Source organism: Etheostoma spectabile, chromosome 13 (assembly GCF_008692095.1).
Source record: "Etheostoma spectabile isolate EspeVRDwgs_2016 chromosome 13, UIUC_Espe_1.0, whole genome shotgun sequence".
NCBI lineage: Eukaryota > Metazoa > Chordata > Actinopteri > Perciformes > Percidae > Etheostoma > Etheostoma spectabile.
In genome coordinates this window covers 27,540,756-27,553,518 of record NC_045745.1, presented here as the reverse complement: position 1 = coordinate 27,553,518, position 12,763 = coordinate 27,540,756, and the positions used below count along the sequence as shown (strand labels likewise).

At 40.0% G+C, this 12,763-nt stretch overlaps 1 protein-coding gene and 2 long non-coding RNA genes across 4 annotated transcripts in view; 2 read left to right on the top strand and 1 right to left on the bottom strand.

Moving 5' to 3' along the window:
- LOC116700730 (uncharacterized) overlaps positions 1-9,871 on the top strand; it is an 18,270-nt gene extending 8,399 nt beyond the window's left edge. The window contains exon 3 of the long non-coding RNA XR_004334717.1: positions 9,858-9,871. This is a non-coding gene — a long non-coding RNA (uncharacterized LOC116700730). The remainder of the gene's footprint in view (positions 1-9,857) is intronic.
- Positions 1-12,048, top strand: part of LOC116700729 (uncharacterized) — a 23,804-nt gene extending 11,756 nt beyond the window's left edge. Inside the window, exon 3 of the long non-coding RNA XR_004334716.1 lies at positions 11,924-12,048. This is a non-coding gene — a long non-coding RNA (uncharacterized LOC116700729). The remainder of the gene's footprint in view (positions 1-11,923) is intronic.
- The window catches only part of nectin3b (nectin cell adhesion molecule 3b), a 45,294-nt gene that overhangs the window by 13,843 nt on the left and 18,688 nt on the right, over positions 1-12,763 (bottom strand). For both annotated transcript variants that reach the window (XM_032534154.1, XM_032534153.1), the window contains exons 2-5: positions 5,169-5,516; positions 4,607-4,906; positions 2,541-2,658; positions 1,992-2,143 (exon numbers count right to left, since the gene is read on the bottom strand). In XM_032534154.1, coding sequence (XP_032390045.1) covers positions 1,992-2,143; positions 2,541-2,658; positions 4,607-4,906; positions 5,169-5,516 — 918 coding nt within the window. The remainder of the gene's footprint in view (positions 1-1,991; positions 2,144-2,540; positions 2,659-4,606; positions 4,907-5,168; positions 5,517-12,763) is intronic.

Sequence of the window (12,763 nt, the reverse complement as noted above, 5' to 3'; positions counted from 1 at the left end):
TAATACAAATATTTTACAGACCGTTCTGAATTAGCATTTGTGTTTCTTGCTAACAAAATCTTATTTGAGTACAGTTTCAGGAATTTAAGCACCATTTTACAGTATATGTTCTGTACTTGGCATGAATATACTTGAAAGACAAATATCTCTGGAAATGTTGAGGCTGAGGAAGGGCAAACTAAAGCTACTGAAGAAATTGAAGACTACTTAATGGAGTATATTGTATACAAATAACAGAAACAAAGGAACTTGAATGAATGAATTTATGGGTAACTACAACAAGAACCTAACAGGGTGGGAACAACAAAAAATGCTTTGATTGAAATTCTACAGTCCTCCTTCAGTCTGTGTGTTTGCTGTTGGCTTTTCTGCTATTATAATCACTTACAGTATTGTTGATGAAGGCTACTGTTTTTTTGACCTACAGCGGCTTCAAACAGCTGGTCGCAGCTAGTCGCTTGTCAAATTGGTATTACAGTATTTTAGGAGAGTATTTCCTTGGTGGCATGCCATATTTACAATTAGGCTCCTTGGTTCGGTAGGTGACTCCCCCTCACCCAGTATGTTAATTTAGTTTCAAGTGTATTGTAGCAACAGCCAGGGATGTTTTTAAACACCCCCACCTGTAAGACTACATGAGCACAGCTTTTTAACAGGTGAGTAATTCAATTATTGCTTTGTTGTCAGGAGTTTTGTTTGGAGTTTTCTTTCTTTTTTTTTTAACTCCCTTAAACTCCCTGATTTCTGCGACTGTCAAATTCCTTAAACAAGTGTTTCTCAACCTTGTGGCCAGGATCATGGGGTCACAGTATGCACATGGACTTTTAGCAGATAACACTGACGTATTGGGCCTGTGTACTAATATATAATTATATATATATATATATATATATATATATATATATATATATATATATATATGACCAGTGCCTTAAAACATTTAAAAACCTTTTATGCAAGTATAATGATGCATTGCAACTATTTCTCCATACCATCATTAGTACCCCAAACCTGAACTGGAATAGGGAGAGGCCCACAAAACAGAAAAGCCAAAAGCCATAATCAGACGGAGCTAAAGTAATGGAAAGAATCGGAGTCTAAAAGCTTTAAATGGGGCTGCAAAATTGCTCTGCCACTTTAAACTCTGTGCCAGGCCAGATGTGAGGAAAAGATTCACATCGGAGAGATGAAATGAACCCCAACGTTTTGTAGGCTCAAAGTGTATGAATCGTACAACTCCATGCAGAGGCAGTGAACTGACACATGTGAGCACACCGACAGCAACACATACAACAAAGAGTACACCAACATGTGTAAGCTTTGCACACCCGTACAGGTCTTCTCAAAGGAAAATTAAATATGGATGATAAATAATAAATAGGAGTTGAAAAGAACTAGTTAATGTTTTATGAATCTGGGACATCATCTCACAGTAAGGCTGCAGGCTTTTTCCTCTTACTGCATGACACATGCAGAAATAAAAGAAACACAGAAAGGAAGCGAGAGAGATGTAAAAGAAAATCACATCATAATTAGAACTTCTTTCAGGAAGAGAGCTTCCACCAAAAAAAAGATTTTGTGAAACCAGAGGACATGCTTATCATACACAACAGAGAGACACTTAAATGCCAAGCCAAGAGGACAGAGCAGAAGCAGTGCACTGCACTCTAAAGAGATCTTAAATATTTGCAGCTGTTTGGCCCAGGAACTCCCCTTTTGAACATCTGGAGACCTAATGTTAATCAAGGCTAATCACCATGCAATTAAGACTTAATGTAAAAGGTCAAATATTATCAGTGCCAACGCACTTAACCATGGGTAAATGCTTGGACTGTCAGTATGTACAGACTGGGTGAGAGTGATACAGTGTCACATTTCAGCTTGAAGGACAATGTCACAGGCAGTGATACCCTCTGTGACTTGCATATACGCACAGGGCTTTCTGAGGGCAATAGGAGTCAGCTGTGTTCCGGTGTGTAAACTCAACTCACCTTGTATGAGAATGCGCACATCCCGACTGCGGAGGTTGATGTCATTGGCAACCTCACACCTGTAAACTCCAGAGTCATTCCGCTGGAGGGGACGCAGGAAGAGCAAAGTGCTGTTCATTATTTCCACCCCTTCTGGCATTTCACTGTCCAATCTATGATGCACAAGAAACACAAACATTTAGACACAAAGACACACTTACAACAACTATGCTTTTATTTAACCATGGACATTTGACATTTTATGTGTAAAATATGAGACATGATGATTTGAAAGTTTTGGATGAGTAAAAGATATTTAAAAATATTTGAAAAGTTAAGCTAACATTACCCTTCAGCTACCAAACTTCGATTCAACCTACAGAAGTCTAAAAACGGCATTTTAAGTTTACCGAGCAGACAAGCTACCGCTCAGCGTTTTGGGTAGATCCTTCGCTAAAGATCTAAACAATTAATCTTAATACTTAATCTAATATTTTGGAAAGAGGTTTTTGACCGGTTGGGTTAACTCCTAAGCAAAAAGAAAAATGTCATCCACACAGATACACCCACCTGATCCATCTGAAGTGATTAGCCGGTGGGTTTGCGTTGGCTTTGCACGTCATTTGAACATTTTCCCGACCCACATACCAGTCTCCATCATAGCCCACAACGGAGATATCAGGAGCAACTACAGAGAGAGAGAGAAAACCTCAAATAATTTAGATATCACTAAAAACTGGCCAGACTCTTAAACAACCTTAGAAAACAGTGTTCAACTGCACATGCTGTCCATTTCTGTGTTTAATCATAACAAGGCACATGGTATACTCCAAGGTCAATTTTCATATATTTAAAATACTTCTGCTGTGTTGTATTGATAGTTGTAGCAGAAACTCTGCTTTACATCAGCAAACATATGCAAGATGACCGTTTACATGGTTTGTGTGCAGCATTATATGGAGTCTGAGGTCAGCCATGGCCTCGAGACACGAGCCTGTGTCCTTCAAATATGCGTTAAGGTGTTTTGAAATCTATGAAAACAAAGTATAGCGAACAGAGAGTCATGACTCGCCATATAATGATGGTTTTTGCAATTTTAAACAAAATCTTCAACACCATTTCCCAGCTGGGGGTCCAGTTTTCATGTATTTTTCAGCCACATAATGTTTGCTATTCTTTGGTGTCTTCTCTGCAGTGTCATACATTGAATAAAGTCTTTGTAGCCGCTATCAGCTAAATGCAGCTGTCCTAACAAAAATTCAAGGGGGTAATTTTACCCCTTTCACCAGTCCATTTGCAGCTGCTATGCAGACACCTATGAGTGCCCCCCAATGTACAGACATGTGCTCAAACATCTATGGGGGCTTACTGACAGACATTTTCACTTTTGCCAGTTCAGGGGCAGACACGGACATGTGCTAAAATAGGAAAAGAAAGAAAGAGATCCAGATAATTTAAAGAAAACACCAAGGACAGCCTCTCTTAAACCATGATTAATACCTGCAAGGAACCTGCATGGGTCATCCTTCATTTCGAGCTCTGTCAATTCAGCGGTTTTCAAAAGTGAATTGTTGTTGAAGTGCTTTAAATAAATCAAACGTCAACACTGGCAAGGTCAGGCATCATCAACTAAATACTTTTGGAAATCAAATACTTTTATTTTTAAGATTGTCCGCCTGTACTTTCTTCTCAATAGTGTTTAAAGCTACGTTGTGTAAGATTTTCTCCCAGTTAGCATTGAGAACATATATCGCAATCAACTCTCTTGCCACGCAGTTCTAAGTACATATTACAGCTACAGTAGCCGTCACGCATCAAAAAGCGTAAGTGTACAAAAGGCCGTCTATCAGCCATGGTGGCGCGGACGCGCGCTTCACACCACGAGCGGGTACGCGCGCCACCCAATGGAAAGGAGAAAGACAAAGACCGCAGCGGCCCGGAGGATAATCAACTAGTTGGGATTTGGCGTGTGCGTCCAAAGAAGCTCCAATGTTCACTCTTATTTTTGATGACGCCAGGCTCTTGCTTTTTTCAAAAACAGTTTTCTTTTTCTCGGCAAAGAACAAGACTCCTGTTCCTGAAATTTGGATTTTGAATACATGTGGTTCTCCGTGTTTCCTTCTTCAAACATGCCAGGGCCAGGAAGTGACGATACCCATTAGCAGCAACTGTGAGTTGAAAACGCGAAAGCCATAGCAGTATAGCCTGCATGACCCTTACCGGCTATTGTATTTCAATATAAGTGCAAATTTAAAATTTCAAGCCAATAGGAATACTTAAAATTGATGGTGGTGGTCAACACTCATAAAAAAAAGGACAATTTTGTTAATGGGAAACACAGATTTTGATAACGAACAACTACAAACGTCACACAATGTAGCTTTAACTGTTCAAGGAAAGTAAAGGAAATCAATACTTGTCCCCCTTCAACCGACAGATGGGAGCCTTCACTCATTTTGTTATTATGTAGACTCGTTTAATCTACTCAGGTTAGGCCTGCAAGTTTATTCTGGCCTAAAAATACCCTAATATGTCTTACCGCAGCACAGAATCAATAGAAATCAACATATTTACTTTAAAGGCCCTCTTTCAGCTGTTCATATGTTACCCCAAATAGCCACTCATAAGGCACCCACACTGCACATTGAGCTGGTAGGGGATCCTGAAGTCACTCTGCAGAGCCGGGTGGCGGACCACACATGTGAGTGTGTGGCCCTGGACGTGACGTGTGGGCTGCCAGAGGTAGCTCACTTGTGTGCTGGTTGTGCCGTTGGCTTCGTCAAATAGCTGCACTTCTGACTGGCCAAAAAGGTTGGACTCCCAGGACACCTCAGCGGGGGGCCGGGCCCGCTCAGCAATACAGGTGGCCACCACAGTATCATTGCCACCGTCGATTAGGGCAGTTGAACCTGCAGACACGTAGACTTTCGGCTCAACTGTGAGACAGGGAGCAAAGAAAAAGGGAAAAAATAAAAAAGAGTTGGCACATTCATTTTTTTAAGACTCTTCTCAAAATATTAAGCTACTGTCAAAGCAGACTTAACACCTGCAATTATCCATAGTTTATATAGATTTGATAAATACTCCATATTCAATCACGTAATCGATTAACTGCCTAATTATTTCTGCTGTACCTGACATTACCTACAAGTCTTGTTACATAGAAGAACATACATGCGTGTAAATATACATACTTACCGAGTACACTGACAGTAGTGGAGGCTTGAGTGTTTCCTAGCGGAAATGTGGCAACTTTACAGGTATAGATCCCAACGTCAGCAAAGCCTACGTTTCCCAGGACAATGGTGGCATCGTGCGAGGAAGGTGAGCGAAAATGCAAGCGATGAATAAACTCTGGAGGGATAGAGATGCCATATCGTGGGTTGTAGACAGCCACTGTGACAGAGCCTGAAGGCAGACGGCGCTCCCAGGAACTCTGAGTAAGAGTAAGGTTTGTGCCCACCTCCACTCTGCACTCTAATGTCACATTCTTCCCCAGCACAGCATTCACCCTCTGAGGCACCACCACCTGACTGCCCCAAACACCTGCCAGAGACACAAAGCCAAGACTTTAACCACATCCTTTCATGTTCATTTGCAAACAGGTTTGGGTAGTAGAACACCATTTACTAAAAAAAAAAACTGTTGGGAGTTAAAAGCACTTACAAAGCTTACTGTTGAATTATTAGCTATCTTGAGACCTTTAAAAAAAAAAAAAAAAAAAAAAAGTCTCAAGTACTGCTTTTATTCTTGCAAATGAAAAGGGTTTTTAAACCAAAAACAATACTTTTTTATAAATTACACAAGTGAATAAATCTCACCTTGTATGGACATGAACTGAAACAATAAGTCAATCTATGAAAGAAATCAATCAAGCAATGCATTGGACGATTGATTAGGCTAATTATTGTTGTTTAATCAAGCAAAAAAATGGCCAAACTTTTATATATCATAGAATATTCAGTTCAAACTCTGGAATTAGTGCATTTTTTGCATTTGTTATTGAAGAGAACTAAACGGTAATTTCATTCGAAATTGTTGCTGATTATTTTCTGTCGATCCACTTACCGATTATGGACTAATCGTTGCAGCTTTAGTTCGATCTTTAAAATGTGTGGGTTTTGGTGTGGATGGACTAAACACACCTAAAGGCACAATCTAAAGTCACTTTGGGCTCCAAGAACTTTTACATTTCATAGAATTACGATCTATTGAATTAAAAATATCAAAAGATGAGTCTGAGGAAAAACATTGCTTGTAATTAAAAGGGCAATTTCTTTTTTAGGTTGACAAGAAATACATAGCTTTTTTCTACTCAATAGCACAGATTTGCCAATTTAAAAATGTCAGACGGGATTATGAGAAGGGATGAGACATCAATCTTATACTGAGTGAAAAAAATCAAGAACACCATGATGGCATCAGTGAGTGAAGAATATTTTCAATGTTACCTCTGACGTCAGTCATTAAAACAAAGTTCACCATCTGACATCTGTGGGTATCAGACTGGAATCAAAGCTTGATACGACCACAGCAGGCGTTGTGCTTTTCAACAAATAAGACACAGCTGACAGTGATCCATTTATGAATTTGTTTTATCTCTACAGCTTTCCTCCTCCTGACCTAAATTCAGGAATTAAACAGCAGGCTGTCTGTACGTCCTTTGTCCAAATATAACTACCCTATGCACTCAGTCACCGGTACTTGTCAGAAATATGGCATGTCTCAAAAGCCGAAAGCTCAACATCACGTTTAGGAAAGTCAAAGGGATATGAAGAGAAGAGAACAGACTGAGACCGGCAGAAAAAAAAAAATGGGAAGAGATGTGCATACACGACAAATGACATCATCGCTGAGAGAAGAAAAAGAGGGCTGAGTGAGGAGAGCCGAGAGCAAAGTCACGTATGAAACAAGTGAGATGAAATGTATCACCAGGATTCCAGTGAACAAAAAACTGGAATTACATTACTGATTTAGAAAAAGACAATATAGCACTGCTAGACTGCCAAAGCCCTCAACCAGATCACTAATTGCAACAAGCTGCCAGCAGGAAGACGTTCATCATAAATCAAAACCTTCTGCGCTGCTTGGCAACTGACTCCAAAAATTCTATTGTTGTTTTGCCAAAAACAGCGCTTTCTCTCTGGCCAATCTCCCTCTAAAAGGCCAATGACTAATTTCTGAAGACGTACTTATTTGACAGTTTGTATTTTTCCCTGATGTTTAATTTCCAGGTTATTTAAAAAGGTTAGTTATTGGGATAATGACTAAAGGAAAATATGTAATGATTGACAGCATTTTATATATTGGCCCAGACGGGGCTGTAAATAAATATAAAAAATATAGGCTTAAGCCAAAAGTTTTTTTGTTATTGAGCAGATATAATGAGTCACTTTATCACTCGTGCAGACAAAGGGCAACGGGGGGGGGGGATGTTTAACTGTGGATTATGACTATTTCTGATTATATGTGCTATTTAGGGCTATGCATTGACACAAGTGATCGGGACAACATCCACAGTCCTCATTCCGTGCAAAAAGGGCATTTCAAACTTCAGCTGAAACTGATATGAGAGTTTGGCAGTCTGAGTTAGCCAAATCAAGTGGGTATCATCCAAAGTTGCAGTCTTTTTAGTACAGAATTCCCTTTGTGTTTCACAGTGCCACTGGCCAATTTCAGTGTCACAGACAAAACACAAAAGACTGCAATTTTGGATGATACCCATTTGATTTGGCCTAGACTGTGTCAACTTGAGTGTATTTTTGCACAAAACAAGAACTGTGGATTTTGTGTCCCATCATGCGTATTGAAATCGTGTTAGGAAGGGATCTTTTAATTGCCCAAGATTACAGCAAGGAAAATCGTTTAAATCTTTGTATGAACACCTGAATATTGTTTTAAGACAGACTTGAACCAATGTTAAGCTATCCTTTAATCCAAAAGACAAATCAAGCTTGCTAAGCAGTGATGCGCTTTCATTTCAACTGGTGAATCAGATACAGTATAAAAAAATAAAATAAAAAGATTCAGGGCTGTTTAATTTTAAACCTAAAGGATCTTATTTTTTAACAAAAAGGTCAAACTATATAGGGATCCTTCCCATAATGTTGTCAGACACTTAGAATTATAACCTGAGCATGTCAGTGGCAAAACGAGCACTTTTAGTTGACGTAAATTGAAAGTGCGCAATTGCATTAATGTTTGATTGCAGCTTGTTCTGTTGTTGCCGACTGTAGCGGTCTTGCTTAATACTGGAACAATTTCATAAACTGTTGCTCCTAGACACTAAAACATAAGAAAATACAGTCCCTGACAAAAGTCTTGTCGCTTATCTATTTTGTAGAAACACCTGCTATTAAACTGACTTTTAATAATCAATTGGTGTAAGAACTCATATGAAAAGCTAAAACCCTCCCAAATGATGTTCAAGCAATGAAATAAAATAGTTTCACTAAAAAAGATTATTATTTAAACAAGACAGAAAGGTCAAATTGGCAGGACAAAAGTTTGTGCTATACATAAATTGAACAAATTTACTACAAATACTAAATATGCCAGCAAATTAAATAGCGGTGCTGTGAGATTCAAATTTAATACTTGTATGACTTCCATGAGCTTGAAGGACTGCATCCATGCGGTTTGGCAAGGATTCTAACAATGTGTTGATGAGTCATCAGGAATAGCTAGGAAAGCAGTCCTGCTGCCTCCCAGAGTTCTCAATATTCTTTGGTTTGGTCTTCCATGCTTCCTCTTTCATCCTACCTCACATATGCTCCATGATGTTCATGTCTGGTGACTGGGCGGCCAATCCTGGAGCATCTTGATCTTCTCTCTGAGGAACTTTGAAGTGGAGATGGAAGTATGCAATGGAGCACATCTGCTGGAGAATTTGGCCTCTTTTATGGTTGGGAATATAGAGGTAGCTAAGATTTCTTGGTATTTGAGACTATTGATGTTGCCTCCACCTTGCAGATCTCTCGCACACCCCATACTGGATGTAACCCCAGACCATGATTTTTCCGCCATCAAACTTCACTGTTTCTGGGTGAATTTGGATCCACGCGGGCTCCAGTAGGTCTCCTGCAATATTGCTGCAACTGGGTGTAATTCAACAGAAGATTAATCTGAAAAATCCACTTTCTTCCACTTTCCATCCACCTTTTAGCAGGCTGTGGGCCTTGGCAAATGCCACACGGTTTTTCAATATCTTTTGTTTAGTGCTGGCTTCTGGGCACTGATTCGACCATGGAGGCCATTTCGAGACGAAATCGACAAACCGTTCTGGTTGACACAGGGACTTCAGGGGACCGGTCTGGTGGAGCTCTGCTGCAGTAGAAAATGGGCTGGCCTGGATTTTCGAGCCAACAAACAGTCCTCGAGCAGTTGTCTTGCGGGGTCTGCCTGACCTGGGCTTGTCAAAAAACTCTTCTTCAATGTCTTCACATGTCTTCAAATGTTTTTAATCCTCTGTACTTGACGCTGAGACACATTGAAGGTGTCTGCCACATCAGCAGTGGATCTGGTCTTCAGCCTCTTGAAATCAAAACTTTAGTCCAGGGTGAATCTTAGGCATTTGCAGAGGTCTAGTTGCAGTTCATGTGAAGGTCTAGTGTACTGGGGTTGTTTTTTATACACACCTGAGACATATTGATCCATTATTAGTCACAGGTGAAGCTCAATGACAAGGCGACAACAATTATGTCTTTGCAAACATTGACCCAACGGGCTTTACCAAGCTGGAATATTAGAATACTTTTTGACAGTTTCTTTTTGCACTGAAACATTATTACAAAAGTGTTGGGATTAAAATGAGCCATTTCTGTAAATAAATCTTGATTAGAAATATATTCAGCGGCACTTCAGGTCAATTTGTACACAAGCGACAAGACTTTTGTCAGGGACTGTAGTGTTGAAAAAAAATACAGAAGTTACCAGATATTATTTTAGTAAGAAATCAGTGTTAAAAAAAAACTATTGGGCTGAGAAAAACTTTTTTTATTCTGTGCCAATGTTTTCAAACTGTTGCATCACAATTTTTCAAAGTATTATACATAATAATAATTGTCTGCACTACAAAATGCCAAGGATTTCAATTAAATATCACAGGCAGTTCATATGCTTGCAGAGCTGTGCTGGCTGCCATTGAGGAAAGTCACTGTCAAACCAAAACTAAAACAAGGCTACACCTTGAGCCACTAGTTAAACAGCCACACTAAAAGACATGGGGCTTTCCTTCCTTAAAGTGGCTACGAGGAACTTTCTACTACTACTGCTGTACAATTACTGTAAGGGAGCCTTACCTCAAGTTAAACCATTTTCTGGCAAATGCATTGTCATGATAAGGATGGATGGCAAAAAAAACTACGTCTTCCCTGCAGTGCATATGAAATGGAGAGGTATAGGGACCCATTAAATTTTTATTGGTGACATGACGACAACCTTACATAAGCGTGCCCTCGTTTTCTCCAACTCAGAATAAAAGTGATGAGAATAAGGGCAAAGTCTATGTGATCTCATATGCAGCCTATCTTGACACAGCTGTAAGAATGTTTTCACTCTTCTTTCAGAGACAGAAACGTATTTAAGTCCAACACCCCACCCACACACACACACCACACAACCCACACAAACACAACACCCACCACACACACACACACCCCCACACAACACAACCAAAACCCACACACACACCACACACACACACACACACACACACACACACACACACACACACACACACACACACACACACACACACACACACACACACACCAAAAGTGAAAATCTGAACATAAATGGTGATGGCGTTAGGGTGGAAGTGGCAGAGCCAGCTTACAGAGCAGGACAGAAAATGGTTGTATGATCATTTGACAGTCTGGCTTGTCAGACCTTTTTGGCTTGATCGAGCTGGACAAAAGGTAGATATGCACAAGGGTGAAGCAATCTGTTTCTAGCCGACTGCAGAAGGCACACTAATCATTTTTACATGAAAATGGCAAATTCGGCGGCAATTTTTTTTATGTCACTAATGAACCATAAAAGGAAGTAGCCAGTAATGCATATAGATATACCTGACATAACATTTCAGGTCTTAACTTTAAAACTACCAAAATATTCGATATTTATATTGCAAATGGCTTGCAAGGTTAATGTTAGGGTTTTAAAAAAGTTTTTTTTCAGCATGTGCTAGCAAATAGTTTGTCTATGTTTCAAGGCAAGCACATTTACATATGGTTTAATCTGAGCTGTTCCCATCAACCCGTGAAAAATCCCAATGCAAATGCTGGCATTGGTCCTAAGGTTGTTAATGACAATTAATCAATGTCAATTTAACTGATTAGAAATATATAACCAATAATGCAGAAACTCACTCGTCAGAAATTGTGAAAATGTGTGTCATAAAATTTATTGCTGTAGTGGTTGGGCCACTTTTCCTTAAATGAGACTGAGTTACATTGTGTTGGTGACACCCCCAGCTGATTTGAGTTGGTTCAATCTACTCGGAATAGGTTCACTCAGAGTTAAGCGGGCAGCATGAATGGACCTAATGGACGCTACAATTCACCATAGCAACACCACAAACAAACTGGTCGGTGGAAATACTCATGTGCACAACAGCAAGTTTGAACATACAGTACAAGCCAAATGTTTGGAACATCTTCTCATTCAATGAGTTTCCTTTATTTTCATGTCTATTCAATTGTAGATTATCACTGAAGGCATCAAAACTATGAATTAAACACATGGAATTATGTACTTAAAAATGTGTGAAATGACTGAAAACATGTCTTATATTCTAGTTTCTTCAAAGTAGCCACCCTTGCTTTTTTTTATATTGCTGCAAACCCTCGGTGTTCTTTCAATGAGCGTCATGAGGTAGTCACCTGAAATGGTTTTACTTCACAGGTGTGCCTGTCAGGGTTAATTAGTGGAATTCTTGCCTTATTATGGAGTTGGGACCATCAGTGTGTTGTGCAGAAGTCCGGCGGATACACAGCCGAAAGCACTATTGGACAACGGTTAGAATTCATATTATGGCAAGAACCAATTAGCTAAGTAAAGAGAAACAATGGCCATCATTACTTTAAGAAATGACGGTCAGTCAGTCCAGAAAATTGCAAAAACTTTGAATGTGTCCCCAAGTGCAGTCCAAAAAACATCAAGTGCTAACGAAACCTTCATATGAGGACCACCCAGGAAAGGAAGACCAAGAGTCATCTCTGGCTGAGGATAAGTTCTCTGAGTCACCAGCCTCAGAAATCGCAAGGAACAGCTCAGTATGAGAGTTCCGCCTGAACCACACACCCCCACTTTGCAACGCGGAAAGTTAAGGAGCACGCGTGGCTCATGTCTAGCACCTCCCCCCCCCACTCGGAGACTGGGCCCACCAGAGCTTATCTCAGGTTGGTCGATGCCGGGGCGGAGTGCAAGGGACACACAAGGAAAACGCAGAACCCGACCGAGCCACAGAAAACAGGAAAAGAAGACGAAAAACTGGTGAATTAAAGAAAGAAGAGCGAGAAGAATGAAAATCTGGTGCAAGTGCAGAAAAGTTGAAGAAGGGGAGACGAGAGAGAATTGGTTGTGGAAGAAGTCTGTGTGAATCGTGGCAAATGAAAGGAACAGGGGGGGGGCAATGCAAATTCAAAAAATAAGGTCAAAACATTTCACGAGGTGAAAACACAACCATGCATTGACTAGGCGGCGGAAACATGTTTTTGACGGAAGACCGACCGAAAAGCCACCTGGTTCCCTATAAAGGAGGTGCACGGAAAAGCACTATTTATATTAAA